The 12,658-nt window shown below is 43.8% G+C and overlaps 1 protein-coding gene across 1 annotated transcript in view; it reads left to right on the top strand.

The window, feature by feature from the left end:
- Positions 1–9,517, top strand: part of LOC134468739 (hexosaminidase D-like) — a 27,316-nt gene extending 17,799 nt beyond the window's left edge. Inside the window, exons 11-12 of the mRNA XM_063222614.1 lie at positions 8,294–8,374; positions 9,190–9,517. Coding sequence (XP_063078684.1) covers positions 8,294–8,374; positions 9,190–9,517 — 409 coding nt within the window. The remainder of the gene's footprint in view (positions 1–8,293; positions 8,375–9,189) is intronic.
- Positions 9,518–12,658: the final 3,141 nt, after the last annotated feature.

The following is a 12,658-nucleotide window of genomic DNA, read 5'->3' as shown; positions in this document are numbered from 1 at the left end:
AAGAGCACTAGAATTAAGCAGTCTAATGGCTTCAGGGTACAGGCTATTAGAAAGTCTTGTAGTTCGTTCCTGTAATGACCTGTATCTTCTGCCTGACGGAAGCAGTTGGAACAGGTGGTAAGCAGGGTGGTGACAGTCTTGCAAAATATTTTGCACTCTTCGTAGACAGCGTGTGGTGTAGATGGTATCTATCTCTGGGAGAGGTGTCCCAGTGATTCTCTGTGCTGTTTTCACAACACGCTGGAGTGCCTGCTGGTCTGCTTTTGTGGAGCCTGAGTACCACACCAAAGACCCATACATCAGAACGCTGCTGATCGCACAGTTGTAAAAGTTCACCACCAGCGGTCTGGGGATGTGATAGCCTCTTAACTTCCTCAAGAAGTAAAGTCTTTGCTGGGCCTTACCCACGTATGAGGCTATCTGTGTACCCCAGGACAGATCATCAGCCACAGTCACCCCCAGGAATTTAAAGCTGCTGACCCTCTCCACCACCTCTGAGCCGATGGAGAGGGGTCTGTGAGGGGTCTTGTTCCTCCGAAAGTCTACAATAATTTCCTTGGTCTTTTTGGTGTTTAGGGCCAGGTTATTGTTGTCACACCATGATGCCAGATATTGTACCTCCTTCCTGTAGTCCGTCTCATCGTTGTTTGTTATCAGTCCAAGAACGGTGGTGTCGTCAGCGAACTTGACTATGAGGTTGGAGGGGAAAGAGGCAGAGCAGTAATGGGCGAACAGGGTGTAGAGCAGAGGGCTTAGAGCACATCCTTGGGGCGCGCCGGTGTTAATGGTAATAGTGGATGACATGTGATCACCTACTCTGACCCTCTGTGTGCGATCAGTCAGAAAATCCACAATCCAGTTGCACAAGGTGGTGTTTAGTCCCAGCTGGTGTATTTTGGAACGGAGACTGTAAGGCCGGATGTTATTGAAGTCCGAGCTGTAGTCCACAAAGAGGAGACGTGCATAGGTGTTCTTTTGCTCCAGATGTTCCAGGAGTGTGTGAAGTACAATGGTGATGGCGTCCTCTGTGGAGCGGTTTTCCCTGTATGCGAACTGAAAGGGGTCCTGTGATGGCGTAGTGGCAGCTTTAATATGTTTCATGACCAGTCTCTCCATGCATTTAGCAGGGATAGGGGTGAGAGCAACAGGCCAATGAGGGTGTACAAAGATATCAGGTTGATGAATTCAGTGAGGAATGCACACCAAATGCCATATAAATATCCAATACGTATATGCTGTTCTCAAAAACTAGCAGCTAGTTTATACTGCCCTACAATTTCAGAACGCAGTATCTTGAAAATGGTCGAAAATGGATCGAAATTAAAAAAATTTGGTCCAACTTGGTCCCATTTCAGAAAAAAAACGCAAAAAAATATTATACTGCGCTTTTTGGTTTTAGGAGGTTACGTCGTACTAGCCAATAATGCAGTATATCGCGCAATATACTGCACTTCTCCATTGACACCGTAGTTTTGGTGTAGACAGTAATACCACAACAGAACGCAGTATACTGATTTTTAAGCTAAAAAGACATGAGAATGTTGTTGTTTTTTTTGTTTTTTTCTTGTGTGCATAAATTTCCACCATAAAAAGTATTATATGGAAATGTCATCACCACTTTATCTCCAACACAGTTGCGTGGCCAGAAAGGAAACGTTAAAGCCTTTTTTCTCAGTTTGCCATTTCGTATTATACTGTGTTCTGAATTTGTAGGGCAGTATAGGTCTGCTATAAATTAATGTTAATCTACAATCAGGTGGCAGATTTGGATGCATGTAGGCCTACTACTATGTACCAATGACTGGGTTTTTGAAGAACACTGAGATAGCCATGGTAACAGCTAGCCATCCTGCCAGACAGAATTCATGATCGAGTCAATGAAAGAACTGGCAGCAGCTGTTATTAGTGATGTCAAAACACAGTGCAGGTGGTAACTAGGTGAAAAGTCATGGACCACAACCATATAAGGCATCAAGCAAATAATATTGGAAAAAAAGCTGATCAGACGCTACATAAGTAATACCGCTTATGAAATATGGTAGAGCTAGTGTCAGCTGTTAGCGTCATTACATTTATATAAGATTGGCATACCATAAGATTGGCACCGTGTCAAGAACATTGTCATAGCCGTGTTAACAGCTAGCTGTCATGTCGGTTTAGATTACGTAAACGATGATGGAACTGGCAGCGCATTTCAGTGGCACTAATCCCATAGCTGGTGACAGCTGCATAATACACTACACAAGCTCTCTCACACTCTCACTCTCACTTCAGTGGCATCTCACAGACAAGTCACCTCAGTGACGTCGGTTTACGCACGTCAGGTTGTTTGCACAGCTTCCAGTCACACTTCAATCGCTAAGTGTTTTTCATGTTGTAGCTTATGGATCGGAACAGGTGTCCAGGAATTTTTGTTTTGTTTCTGCGCATTGTTTCATCATGACTATCATTGGCTCCATTGGTTTCTCAATGACATCAAGGCATCAAATTGGGAAATCAAGATTTGAAATGTTCATGCCTACATTTGTGGTAGGCCTATATCTACAAGTAGTTTAGTTGAAACATGGCACTTTATTAAAAACAATAAACAGTTGACAGTTTTCTTGTAGTAATCCATATTTAGCGTGGTTTGTCTTGTTTATCTTCCTAAATATGTTGGTCCCTATCCCCTTTTTATGTATCCCTGTTATCTTTTGTTTAAAATGTTTTTTTTATATATCTAGTCACCTTCACACAGTATTGTATGCATGTTTCTTGGAATTCTGGGAATCCTTTTGGAAAAGTAGACAGCTTGTCTTGGGTCAGTAGTGGAAAGGGGATGTTTTGGATGTTTGATGGCTGCTCACGTTTGTGATTGTCCAGGCTGATTTAAGGGCTTTTCCTTCGCAATAGAGATAAGCACATCTGCTCAGTGTACACCCATACATCTCAGCCTGTCCCAGAAGGCCTACTTGCTCAACACAATTGCCCCCAGGGAGCCCCCCTTGTCTGACCAGCCCAGCCCAGGCACTAGGCCAGGTCAGGCCAGAGGTGCACTGGACCACTCAACACACATACATTAGCCCCATTCAGTCTATTTATAGCCCACAAGGAGGACCATGGGAGGTACAAAGCCATCATTGTGCACTGTGTTAGTGGGTTGCCTTTTTCACTAGCTATGGACATCACAGGGGCGATTGAGTGACCTGCCTTGACGATGTATGTTTATGTTTTAACACTTTATTAGTGACAAAATACTTTCCTCTCAGACTGACAGTACAGCATTTCATCACTTTGGCGTGAAAACTGAGGTACAATGCAAGGGGTTGTTGAGAGAGAGAGAGAGAGATCGATGTTTATTTTTCTAGCCCCATCTACTGGTTGTTTCCAGACATGCGGAACCTCCATTCCCTCGCCTCCCCATCGCTGGTGACCAACCTTCGTCACTTTTCACTCATGATGCTCTTCTGTACAAGGCTATGAGACATTGGAGTGTTTGTGAGAAAGAAAAAATCCGGAAAGGAGACATGCGTGGTTGCCAAGCAGCCGCATGCTGCCTCACAGGATTCAAGGATTCAAGGATTCAAGGCCGTGAAGCCACCTCTGTGATTCTGTCTCTGTCTCTGTCTCTGTCTCTGTCTCTGTCTCTGTCTCTCTCTCTCTCTCTCTCTCTCTCCCTCTCTCTCAACACCCCCCTTCCCTGTCCATCCTAGCCACTACACAAGTAGACATTGGGCATGCTCCAGATGAAGGAAAATTAGTTGTCTCCTATCCGCCTTCTCCTCTCAGAAACAATGTTGAAAGGCCGCTATATGAAAGACACAACGGTAAGCTGTTGAGTGCACTATAATACATGCACATATACTCAATCAAGCCATCATTTTGTTGACGTACCCCCTTAACATATGTTGTGGAATGCCATAACAGTCACATAATGCTACTACATCACTATGACACAGTGCACGGGGCCTTTAGTAATACATTACGACTTTTGCTTAATGCCATCCTAGTAACAGCCAATTTGTAACAGGGGCTATGTCTTACTGGGGTAACATCTCTCTCTCTCTCTCTCTCTCTCTCTCTCTCTCTCTCTCTCTCTCTCTCAGCCAGATGCCACAAAGGTTGAGTCACCATGCAGAAACTTGTTTGTGACACAGAGGTCCCTCTCCTCTCAAACCAAATGAAGACGCCTCATAAATCTCCCCTCTCTGTTCGCGGCGCAGCTGGAGAAGAGAGAAGGAAGGAACGGAGACCTCCCTGCTCTCCCCCCTGCTCCGGCCCCCATAACAGCATATATGTATTGTGTTGCATTGTGTCGGCCCAGTGCCCAGTGAGAGATTTATGGATTGTGAAAGTGGGATTAATGCAACCTGCTGCAAAGGCTTTTTACACAATGTGAAATGTTTTTTAGTTGCTAGCATAGGGGTGGTGATGGAGGTTGGGGTTAAGCATAGGGGTGCAGTGTGTGTGTGTGTGTGTGTGTGTGTGTGTGTGTGTGTGTGTGTGTGTGTGTGTGTGTGTGTGTGTGTGTGTGTGTGTGTGTGTGTGTGTGTGTGTGTGTGTGTGTGTGTGTGTGTGTTGGGAGGGGGTGGGGTTCTTTACATAGGCTTTTTTATTTGTGAATGAGTATGTGAATATGTGTGGGGTGGGACTCGTGGAGAGGTGGGTGGTGGTGAGGGGTGCAGGGTTCAGTGGGGGTGAGCAAATTAACAACGAGCAGGAACTAACCTGGTGTCCGGGAGCCGTTTGCAGGGGCCAAGACTTATGTTGTTCTTGGAATGCCTCAGAATGGGGTCATGTGGGTATTTCGGTTGAGTAACCAAACTGGACCCCCTTTACACTATCCGCAGAAAAATAACACATATTCATAGGCAATATACTGTACATAAATGCATGCATCCCAGCAGGAAAAAAAAATGTTTTTCCAAACTTCCCCAAAGTCTGATTTGCAACCACTGTACAAAATTGCTTTAGTAGTATAGCTCAAGCTGTAAAAGTAATATATAACGTCTAAATGTTTATCTGGTAGGAACATTGCATGCACCATACTGTAGTCCCTTTCTTGATTCAACATGTACAAATCAATGTTGGCCCAACTATTAAAAACTTTATGAAAATAAGCAATATGTCTGTCAGCAAGTCATACGGTATTTGCAGTGATTATAATAAGGCCTCTGTTGCGAAATAGTGACCACATGGGTTTATAACCATTTTCAATCCTTTATTTAAAAAAACAATTTGGTAAGCTATGAATGCTATATTATGTTTAACATTTCAGCATACTTTTACTGTTAGCTTGTTCTTTGTATATTCCCCCATGAGGAGGAAAGAAAAATCCTCATGATATAGAAGCCCTATGTGCTGAATGCATTTTGGTTTTAATGATAATTTCCCCAGAAACCCTAGGGGCTGTATCAATAGACAATCTCACATTGCATGCAAGACAATAGAAAGTCAGAGAGAATAACAACAGCTACAGAGGGTGCTAGCATTGAGGAGGCACAATACCAACTGTGGTGGTTTCCAAACTCATATTGACACACATGCAAAATCACGACACACATGGTGAGATGTGGTAGAGTGTCCCACATAACGGGTAAATTACTTTTGTTTGCTTCATTGTCTGTAGTGTTTCAGGGAGTGTGTGTGTGTGTGTGTGTGTGTGTGTGTGTGTGTGTGTGTGTGTGTGTGTGTGTGTGTGTGTGTGTGTGTGTGTGTGTGTGTGTGTGTGTGTGTGTGTGTGTGTGTGTGTGTGTGTGTGTGTGTACGTGTACATGGGTGTGTGTTAGTGTCAAATCTGGCTTGCGTTTTGTTTGTTTTTGCGGAGGCTGTTTGAAAGGGGTTCATGAAAGGAGGGTGCTAAGTGTTAAAGTGCTTAGTGTTAAAGTGCTGAGTTAGCTATCACAGATTAACTCTGGACTTGACTTGGCCATGGTATGACACTGCTGAGGAGCATCATCATACACATGTGGGGAGGTAGAGAGTGGGCAATACAGTAAAGGAAGAAATGTTCAGAGATACCAAATTGTGCTCCATGTGTTACTTTACAGTGATAAGGCCATTATGGGTTAGTGGTTAGGGCATCAGACTTGTAGCCCAAAGGTTGCCGGTTTGACTCCTGACATGACATGTCAGTGGGGGGATTAATTAACCAGTGCTCTCCCCCATCTTCCCCATGACTGAGGTACGCTGAGTATGGTACTGTCCCACCGCACTGCTCCCTTGGGGCTGCCCTTCTAGAATTCACATGACGTAAGGTTCTAAGCTGCAATCATCTCTCAGCCATGCCCTTTTAGGAGACTAGGAGAATGAATGGAGGATAGTTCAATGGAGAGTAACGGAGGCTAACTAGCACAGAGTTGGCGTGGAACGTTGGTAAACCTCCCTCCGATAGCCTCATACAGTCTCGTGTCGTTGGGCCGAGAGACTAGTCTCTTGGCCCAGCGGTATCGTACTGTGTCTCCCATTGCCGAACCGTTGTAGTTGACGAGGTCGCACGTTCGATCCCCGAGGGGGGTGAACAGGTGCAAGATGACCTCCGTCACAGTGGTGCCGTATGACCCGGGATGGGAGTGAGGTTTAAGGGGGAGAGTGTAACGGAGGCTAACTAGCACAGAGTTGGCGTGGAACGTTGGTAAACCTCCCTCCGATAGCCTCATACAGTCTCGTGCCGTTGGGCCGAGAGACTAGTCTCTTGGCCCAGCGGTATCGTACTGTGTCTCCCATTGCCGAACCGTTGTAGTTGACGAGGTCGCACGTTCGATCCCCGAGGGGGGTGAACAGGTGCAAGATGACCTCCGTCACAGAGAGTCACGGCCTGATTGGTTTTTTTAAAGTTTTTTTTTGGTCTTTTACGACTTTATTGACGACAGGACAGTTTGACAGTTTGAGAGGTGGACAGGAAGCGAATGGGGAGAGAGACCGGGAGGGGTCGGCAAATGACCCGGGCAGGGAACCGAACCCGCGTCGGCAGCACGGCAGACAAATGCCCTACTGGTTGGCCACGGCAGGGCCTAGGAGACTGAACTTGATCCCACTTTGTTACTTTGGTGACCAAATTGAAAATCTTTGGTGAATTTGAGTCAGCTTAGCAGGGTGGTGTGAACAGCCATGTTAAATGCAGCATAGAGAGAGAGAGCAGAGCAGAGCAGAGCAGAAGAAACCTGAATTGCATACTACACATGCATGCTGAAAGAGGCAACACTTCAATATTTACATTACTTTTGCATGTGACATAAGTGGAATGTGTCTCCATGTGTTGGAATGTGTCACCTTGATTCTTGGTGCATCATCTTGTTTTTCATAGTTATCTTTACAACCCTCCATAATCTATTTCCCTCCCCGGTTTGTAAGTTAGATTCATGTCAACATCTGATATACCACAGAGCCTGACGTCTCAGGAAATGATACCCACATACACACAAACACGCTCGCACACACGCATAGACACACCCACGCACACACACTATCACAATCACGCACAGCTCAGCTTTGGTTGATTTTGGATTCTTAAGAGAGGTTGTCACAGTCTGCCTGCTAGACTCAGACTCAGAAAAAGACCAAACGTTACCGCAACACGCTGCTCAGGATGGAGAGAGAAGAGTCCATGAGGGCATTTCTCCTGCTTCTGCTCACCTCTGGTATCCAAGTCAGTGCAGATCCTACTGTGAAGTTCATGACTTATGGAGAGGATATTGTACTTCATCATTTAAGAAGGACTGGTGACTATGTGCTATACAGGATTTATGAAGATAGAGATCTACTTCTGATCAACTGCTCACAACCCGACAGCTCGCAACCAGATGGATACAGCATCACTTGCCCTGGTAGCAATTTAACACCCCGTTTAACATTAAATAACCCCACCATGTCCCAGACAGGAGTCTACAGGGTGGAGACGAGAAGGAGAAACAGCAGCTTGGTAGAAAGCACCACCTACCATCTCACTGTCTGTGCGGCAGGGGATTTTCTTAAAAAGTCACCTGAAGTTGTGTCTGCTAGAAATGGCAGTGCTGTTTTGTGTGAGTTTGATTCTGCTCTGAGAAATGGAAGCAGTCTGCAACTGTATCAAGCTCGTCTTAATCTGGATTTGAATCTGGTCTTGGACACCAGCTCCTCTCTGGAGCCGCTCGTGCAACCCCTGAGGACCAAGCTTCAGGTAGACCCCAACAGCCTCGTGGTCAGAGTGTCTGAGATACTGTATGATAAACTTGGGTACCTGTTCTTATGTGCGATGTGGAGAAGAGGCCAATGTCAACAGATGAAAAGCATTGCTGTGATACCTGTTCTCCCACTTATTGCTTCTCATGAGCAGGAGAATGTCACTCTTCCTTGCACTGTCAGAGGAGATCTTCCAGAACAAGTGCTCTGGTCCACGCCCACCGGAGACATCAGAGTAAGTAGCAATGCAGCCCAGCAGGAAGTGATGTACATGCTGAACGGCAGCCAGTCTGGGGACTATTCTCTCATCATACCCTCTGTGTCCCACCACCATGCTGGGAAATACAAATGTAAAACTTCCACTGTAACAGTTCAATCACCCATGCTGTCAGTTTGTGTTCTGTTCTCCCCAACGAATGTTATGTTTTCTCGTGGTGAAAGTGTCATTATGGATGCGTATGTAAACTACTCTCAGACTTTGGTCAGGGTCCAGTGGTTCCATCAGAAAGGTCTACATCCATTGATGCTAATTATTAGTGGTGTGGATCGGCACTGCCCTCACGATCCGATTCGATCACGATTCGGGAGGTAGTAGATCCGATTCGATTCGATTCTATTAGATCCAATCCGATTCGATTCAATTCTACAATGCATTGCAATGCATTACATTTCTACTGAACGCAAAGCAAATGTTCAGCCATGATGAGGAAGTACAAGTAGTCAGATACTGAGCAACAATTTATTGGCTGTTTTCTGTATCAGTCTGTATCAGTCTTGCAATGTTTTGAAGTGTTTTTATTTAATTTAACATTCATTTGCTCCCGAAATATCCATGGAAGTAATTGAAACTTAAAAAAATTGCCGGATTGATTCTGGAACTTGCCGGATCTGGATCTGGATCGTCCATGCCCCGGATCGATTCGGATCGCCGAATCGATCATTATTGACACCACTACTAATTATTGACAAAACTTTTGAGCATTGGTATGGTATGAATGATGTGCGTACGCCTGAGGATCTAATGAGCCGTGTGACTGTGTTCAACTCCAGCACATCTCTGAACATATCCAACCTCACAGTAGAGGACAGTGGAGTGTACACCTGGAGAATCATACAAGACAAGGACATGATGTTTGTTTGTTATGAGGGGAGCATCCACCTTCTGCTCAGGGATCCGTATGGAGTGCACTCTCCATTCTACAGAACATATGGTTCACTGCTGGGCTGTGTGCTGCTGGGACTACTAGCTGCTGTGATCTGTTTTAAGCTAAGGAGCAGAAAAGGAGATCTGCCATACGGACATCCGAGCAGAGAGAGGCAGCAGCGTGGAGATGAAGATCTCAGTGATGTCATGGAGGAGGCTGAGGAAAGTGTATGAACTAAACACAACTCTCTGCTGCGCAGTCTGTGTACAGTAATACTACAACAAACGTTTTTGTGCCATGCTGTACATTGTTCATGTCACAAACTGTGAATATAACATCATATAGACCTACATTATGTTGTTTGTTTATTTCATAACAGCTGTGAGTCATTCATTTACATCTTGCAAGTGTTTTCAAATTTATGATGTAGTTTATTAACATGTTGCGCTTTCTCCTACATATAAATCTCTGATATAGTTTGTCGTACATGCCTTAAATGTACAGTGTGCAATTTTTAGTTGTTTATTTCGAGAATTGATGCTGCCCATTCACAAACACAAACATTCACTATCACCATCACTTTCCAAGTATTCACTATGGCAATATTAGGCTTATATTTATTTAGCAAATATTTACGAATAGGCACCATACATTTTGAATATCAGATACTAAAATTACACCCTGGACCTTTAAGTATTTTAAGTGTTGCAATCCTTTTGCTTACTTAATGGTTTATTCCATTCATGACCATCTTTGCTCGTCTTATAACTTTTGAAAACTAAATAAGCTTGTACAATAAAGACAGCTCAGAAACGATGTGTGTGTGTTTTTATGTGTTTGTGTGTTTGTGTGAGTGTGCGTTTGTGCATGCTGTGTGTGTGTGTTTGTGTGTGTGTGTGCTTGTGCATGGATGTCTGTGTGCGTGTGTGTGTGATGTGGATGTGTGTATCTGATCACTACTGTAGCTAGACGCTCAACGCTGATTGTAAATTGATATTTGTTTAGTCCAGTCACCCTCTGCCCCTCTTCAGTCAGGGCCATTTTAGTAAAAAATTGTTAACAATGAACACAGTAATCGTTTTTCTCATTCCACAACAATTTGTCTTTGTGCCGTGAGCAGGATTCTCAGACAAGAAAAAGTAATTTTGGTAACACTTTATTTTAGGGGTACATCTATTAGCACTAATACATACAATATTAATGCCTGTGTAAGTAACTTGTAAGGCATGTACTAAGCAAAATAAGACAGTTGTTAAGCATGTATTCACAAATGTCTTGTTCATGCCCAATTAGGGATTTATTACTAATATAACCTTAGTAAGGACCAGTAAGCCTCTATTTCTATTTATTAGTAAGTAGTAAGTGGCAGAATACAATGTGTATAAGCTCCCGACACACTGTGTGAACAAACCCTGAACAGTGTGAAAACAGATGCGGAATAAGGGTCCCTATTCTAAAGTGATGCATTGGTCAGCCCAGAGGGCTCAGGGCCTCCACACTACCAAAGTCCCCCTCGTCACCTAGGGCCCCCACAACCTAGCACCCCCCTGCCGATCTTCAAAGTGTAATGGTATATTAAATAATTAACATTTAGCTAGCTGAGTCATCTAGTTTTCTCTTGTGTACAACAATACAAGGAAGGTAACAGGAGCCTTTATATAGCAAGGATTGAACGTACACTTGTCAATGGTGGTGGGTTGGTGAGATGTATTTTTTTTCATGTACCACTGAGTTTTAATTGCAAAAAACCCCAAAATAAATGCAGAGCATTAGAATAATAGAAGCAAAAAAGAAGCATTGAAGCAAAACTAAACTATTCTTTTGTGATAATTAAGTTAATGTTTGAGAACATTAGCTTCAAGAAGTGCAGTGCATGATGGGTACGCAATCTAGGCCAACAGACAACCTACCCAGCTCTGAGCCTACGTCATTAGCTCCTCCCCTCACTCGTGAAATTGAGTTGCTATCCAAACAATTTGCCATGTACGTAACAACAGAAATATTATCATTGCTGCATTGGCCATACATTGCATTTCTGACTAAGGGCGTACCCATCATGCACTGCACTTCTTGGAGATAAGTTTCTCAAACATTAATTTATTTATCACAAAGGAATACCTTTGTTTCGCTTCCAAACTATTACTCATCATTATATTCTGCATTTATTGTAGGGTTTTTACAATTAAAACTAATTGGTGTATGAAAAAATGACATCTCACCACCCACCGTCATTGAGAAGTTTACGTCCGATCCGTGCTATATAATGCTTCCAATTACTCTGCTCGATATTGAGTAGACTAAGTGGGATCTACATATCTAATGAGTCTAATGGAGTATCTGAAATATTCTTACACTTTGCTTACCGGAGGGGGGGTGCGTGTGTGTTAGAGTGGGGGCCCTAGGTAGTGTCGGGGACCTAGGTAGTGCAGGGGCCCTAAGCCATCTGGGCTGAGCAATGCATCACTTTAGAATAGGGGCCCTTATTCCACATCTGTTTTCACACTGTTCAGGGTTTGTTCACACAGTGTACCAGGAGCTTATACACATTGTATTCTGGCCCTTACTACTTACTCATAAATAGAAATCTAGGTCTACTAGGTCCTTACTAAGGTTATATTGGTAATAAATCCCTTATTGTGCATGAACAAGACATTTGCGAATAAATGTCTAACAACTGTCTGATTTTGCTTAGTACATGCCTTACAAGTTACTTACTAAGGCATTAATATTGTATGTATTAGTGCTAATAGACGTATCCCTAAAATAAAGTGTTACCGTAATATACAGTAGTGTTCGTCTGGTCAAGTTGCTTTGTAAAACAATTTCTCCAAGGGTGAACTCAACCTGTGGCTATGCAATGCCTCTGTGTATGTGACTGGCTGAGTTTAATTAATCTTGTACAAAACACTCCTTCCTTTGACTTATCTGTGTACCAGTTCTCAAATGTTGGCGCATGGTCAGGAGCCTTTGCGTCATCCGCAGACATCTTTAGTCCATATCTGTTACCAACAGAGAGAGAGAGAGAGAGAGAGAGTGAGAGAGAGAGAGAGAGAGAGAGAGAGAGAGAGTGTGTGTGTTGGGAAAAAGATGGTCATTGATAGGGACTCTCTCTCTCTCTCTCTCTCTCTCTCTCTCTCTCTCTCTCTCTCTCTCTCTCTCTCTCGCGTGCGCGTTCACGTGCACACACACAAACACAAACACACACACACACACACACACACACACACACACACACACACACACACACACACACACACACACACACACACACACACACACACACACACACACACACACACACACACACACACACACACACACACAATCTAAACATATCTTGTTTTAAAATGGAAAACAATTTTTACACACACAAA

The sequence above is a fragment of the Engraulis encrasicolus genome, chromosome 18 (assembly GCF_034702125.1).
Source record: "Engraulis encrasicolus isolate BLACKSEA-1 chromosome 18, IST_EnEncr_1.0, whole genome shotgun sequence".
NCBI classification, from domain to species: domain Eukaryota; kingdom Metazoa; phylum Chordata; class Actinopteri; order Clupeiformes; family Engraulidae; genus Engraulis; species Engraulis encrasicolus.
Note: the sequence above shows the minus strand (reverse complement) of the source record. Positions and strands in the feature narration are given on the sequence as shown.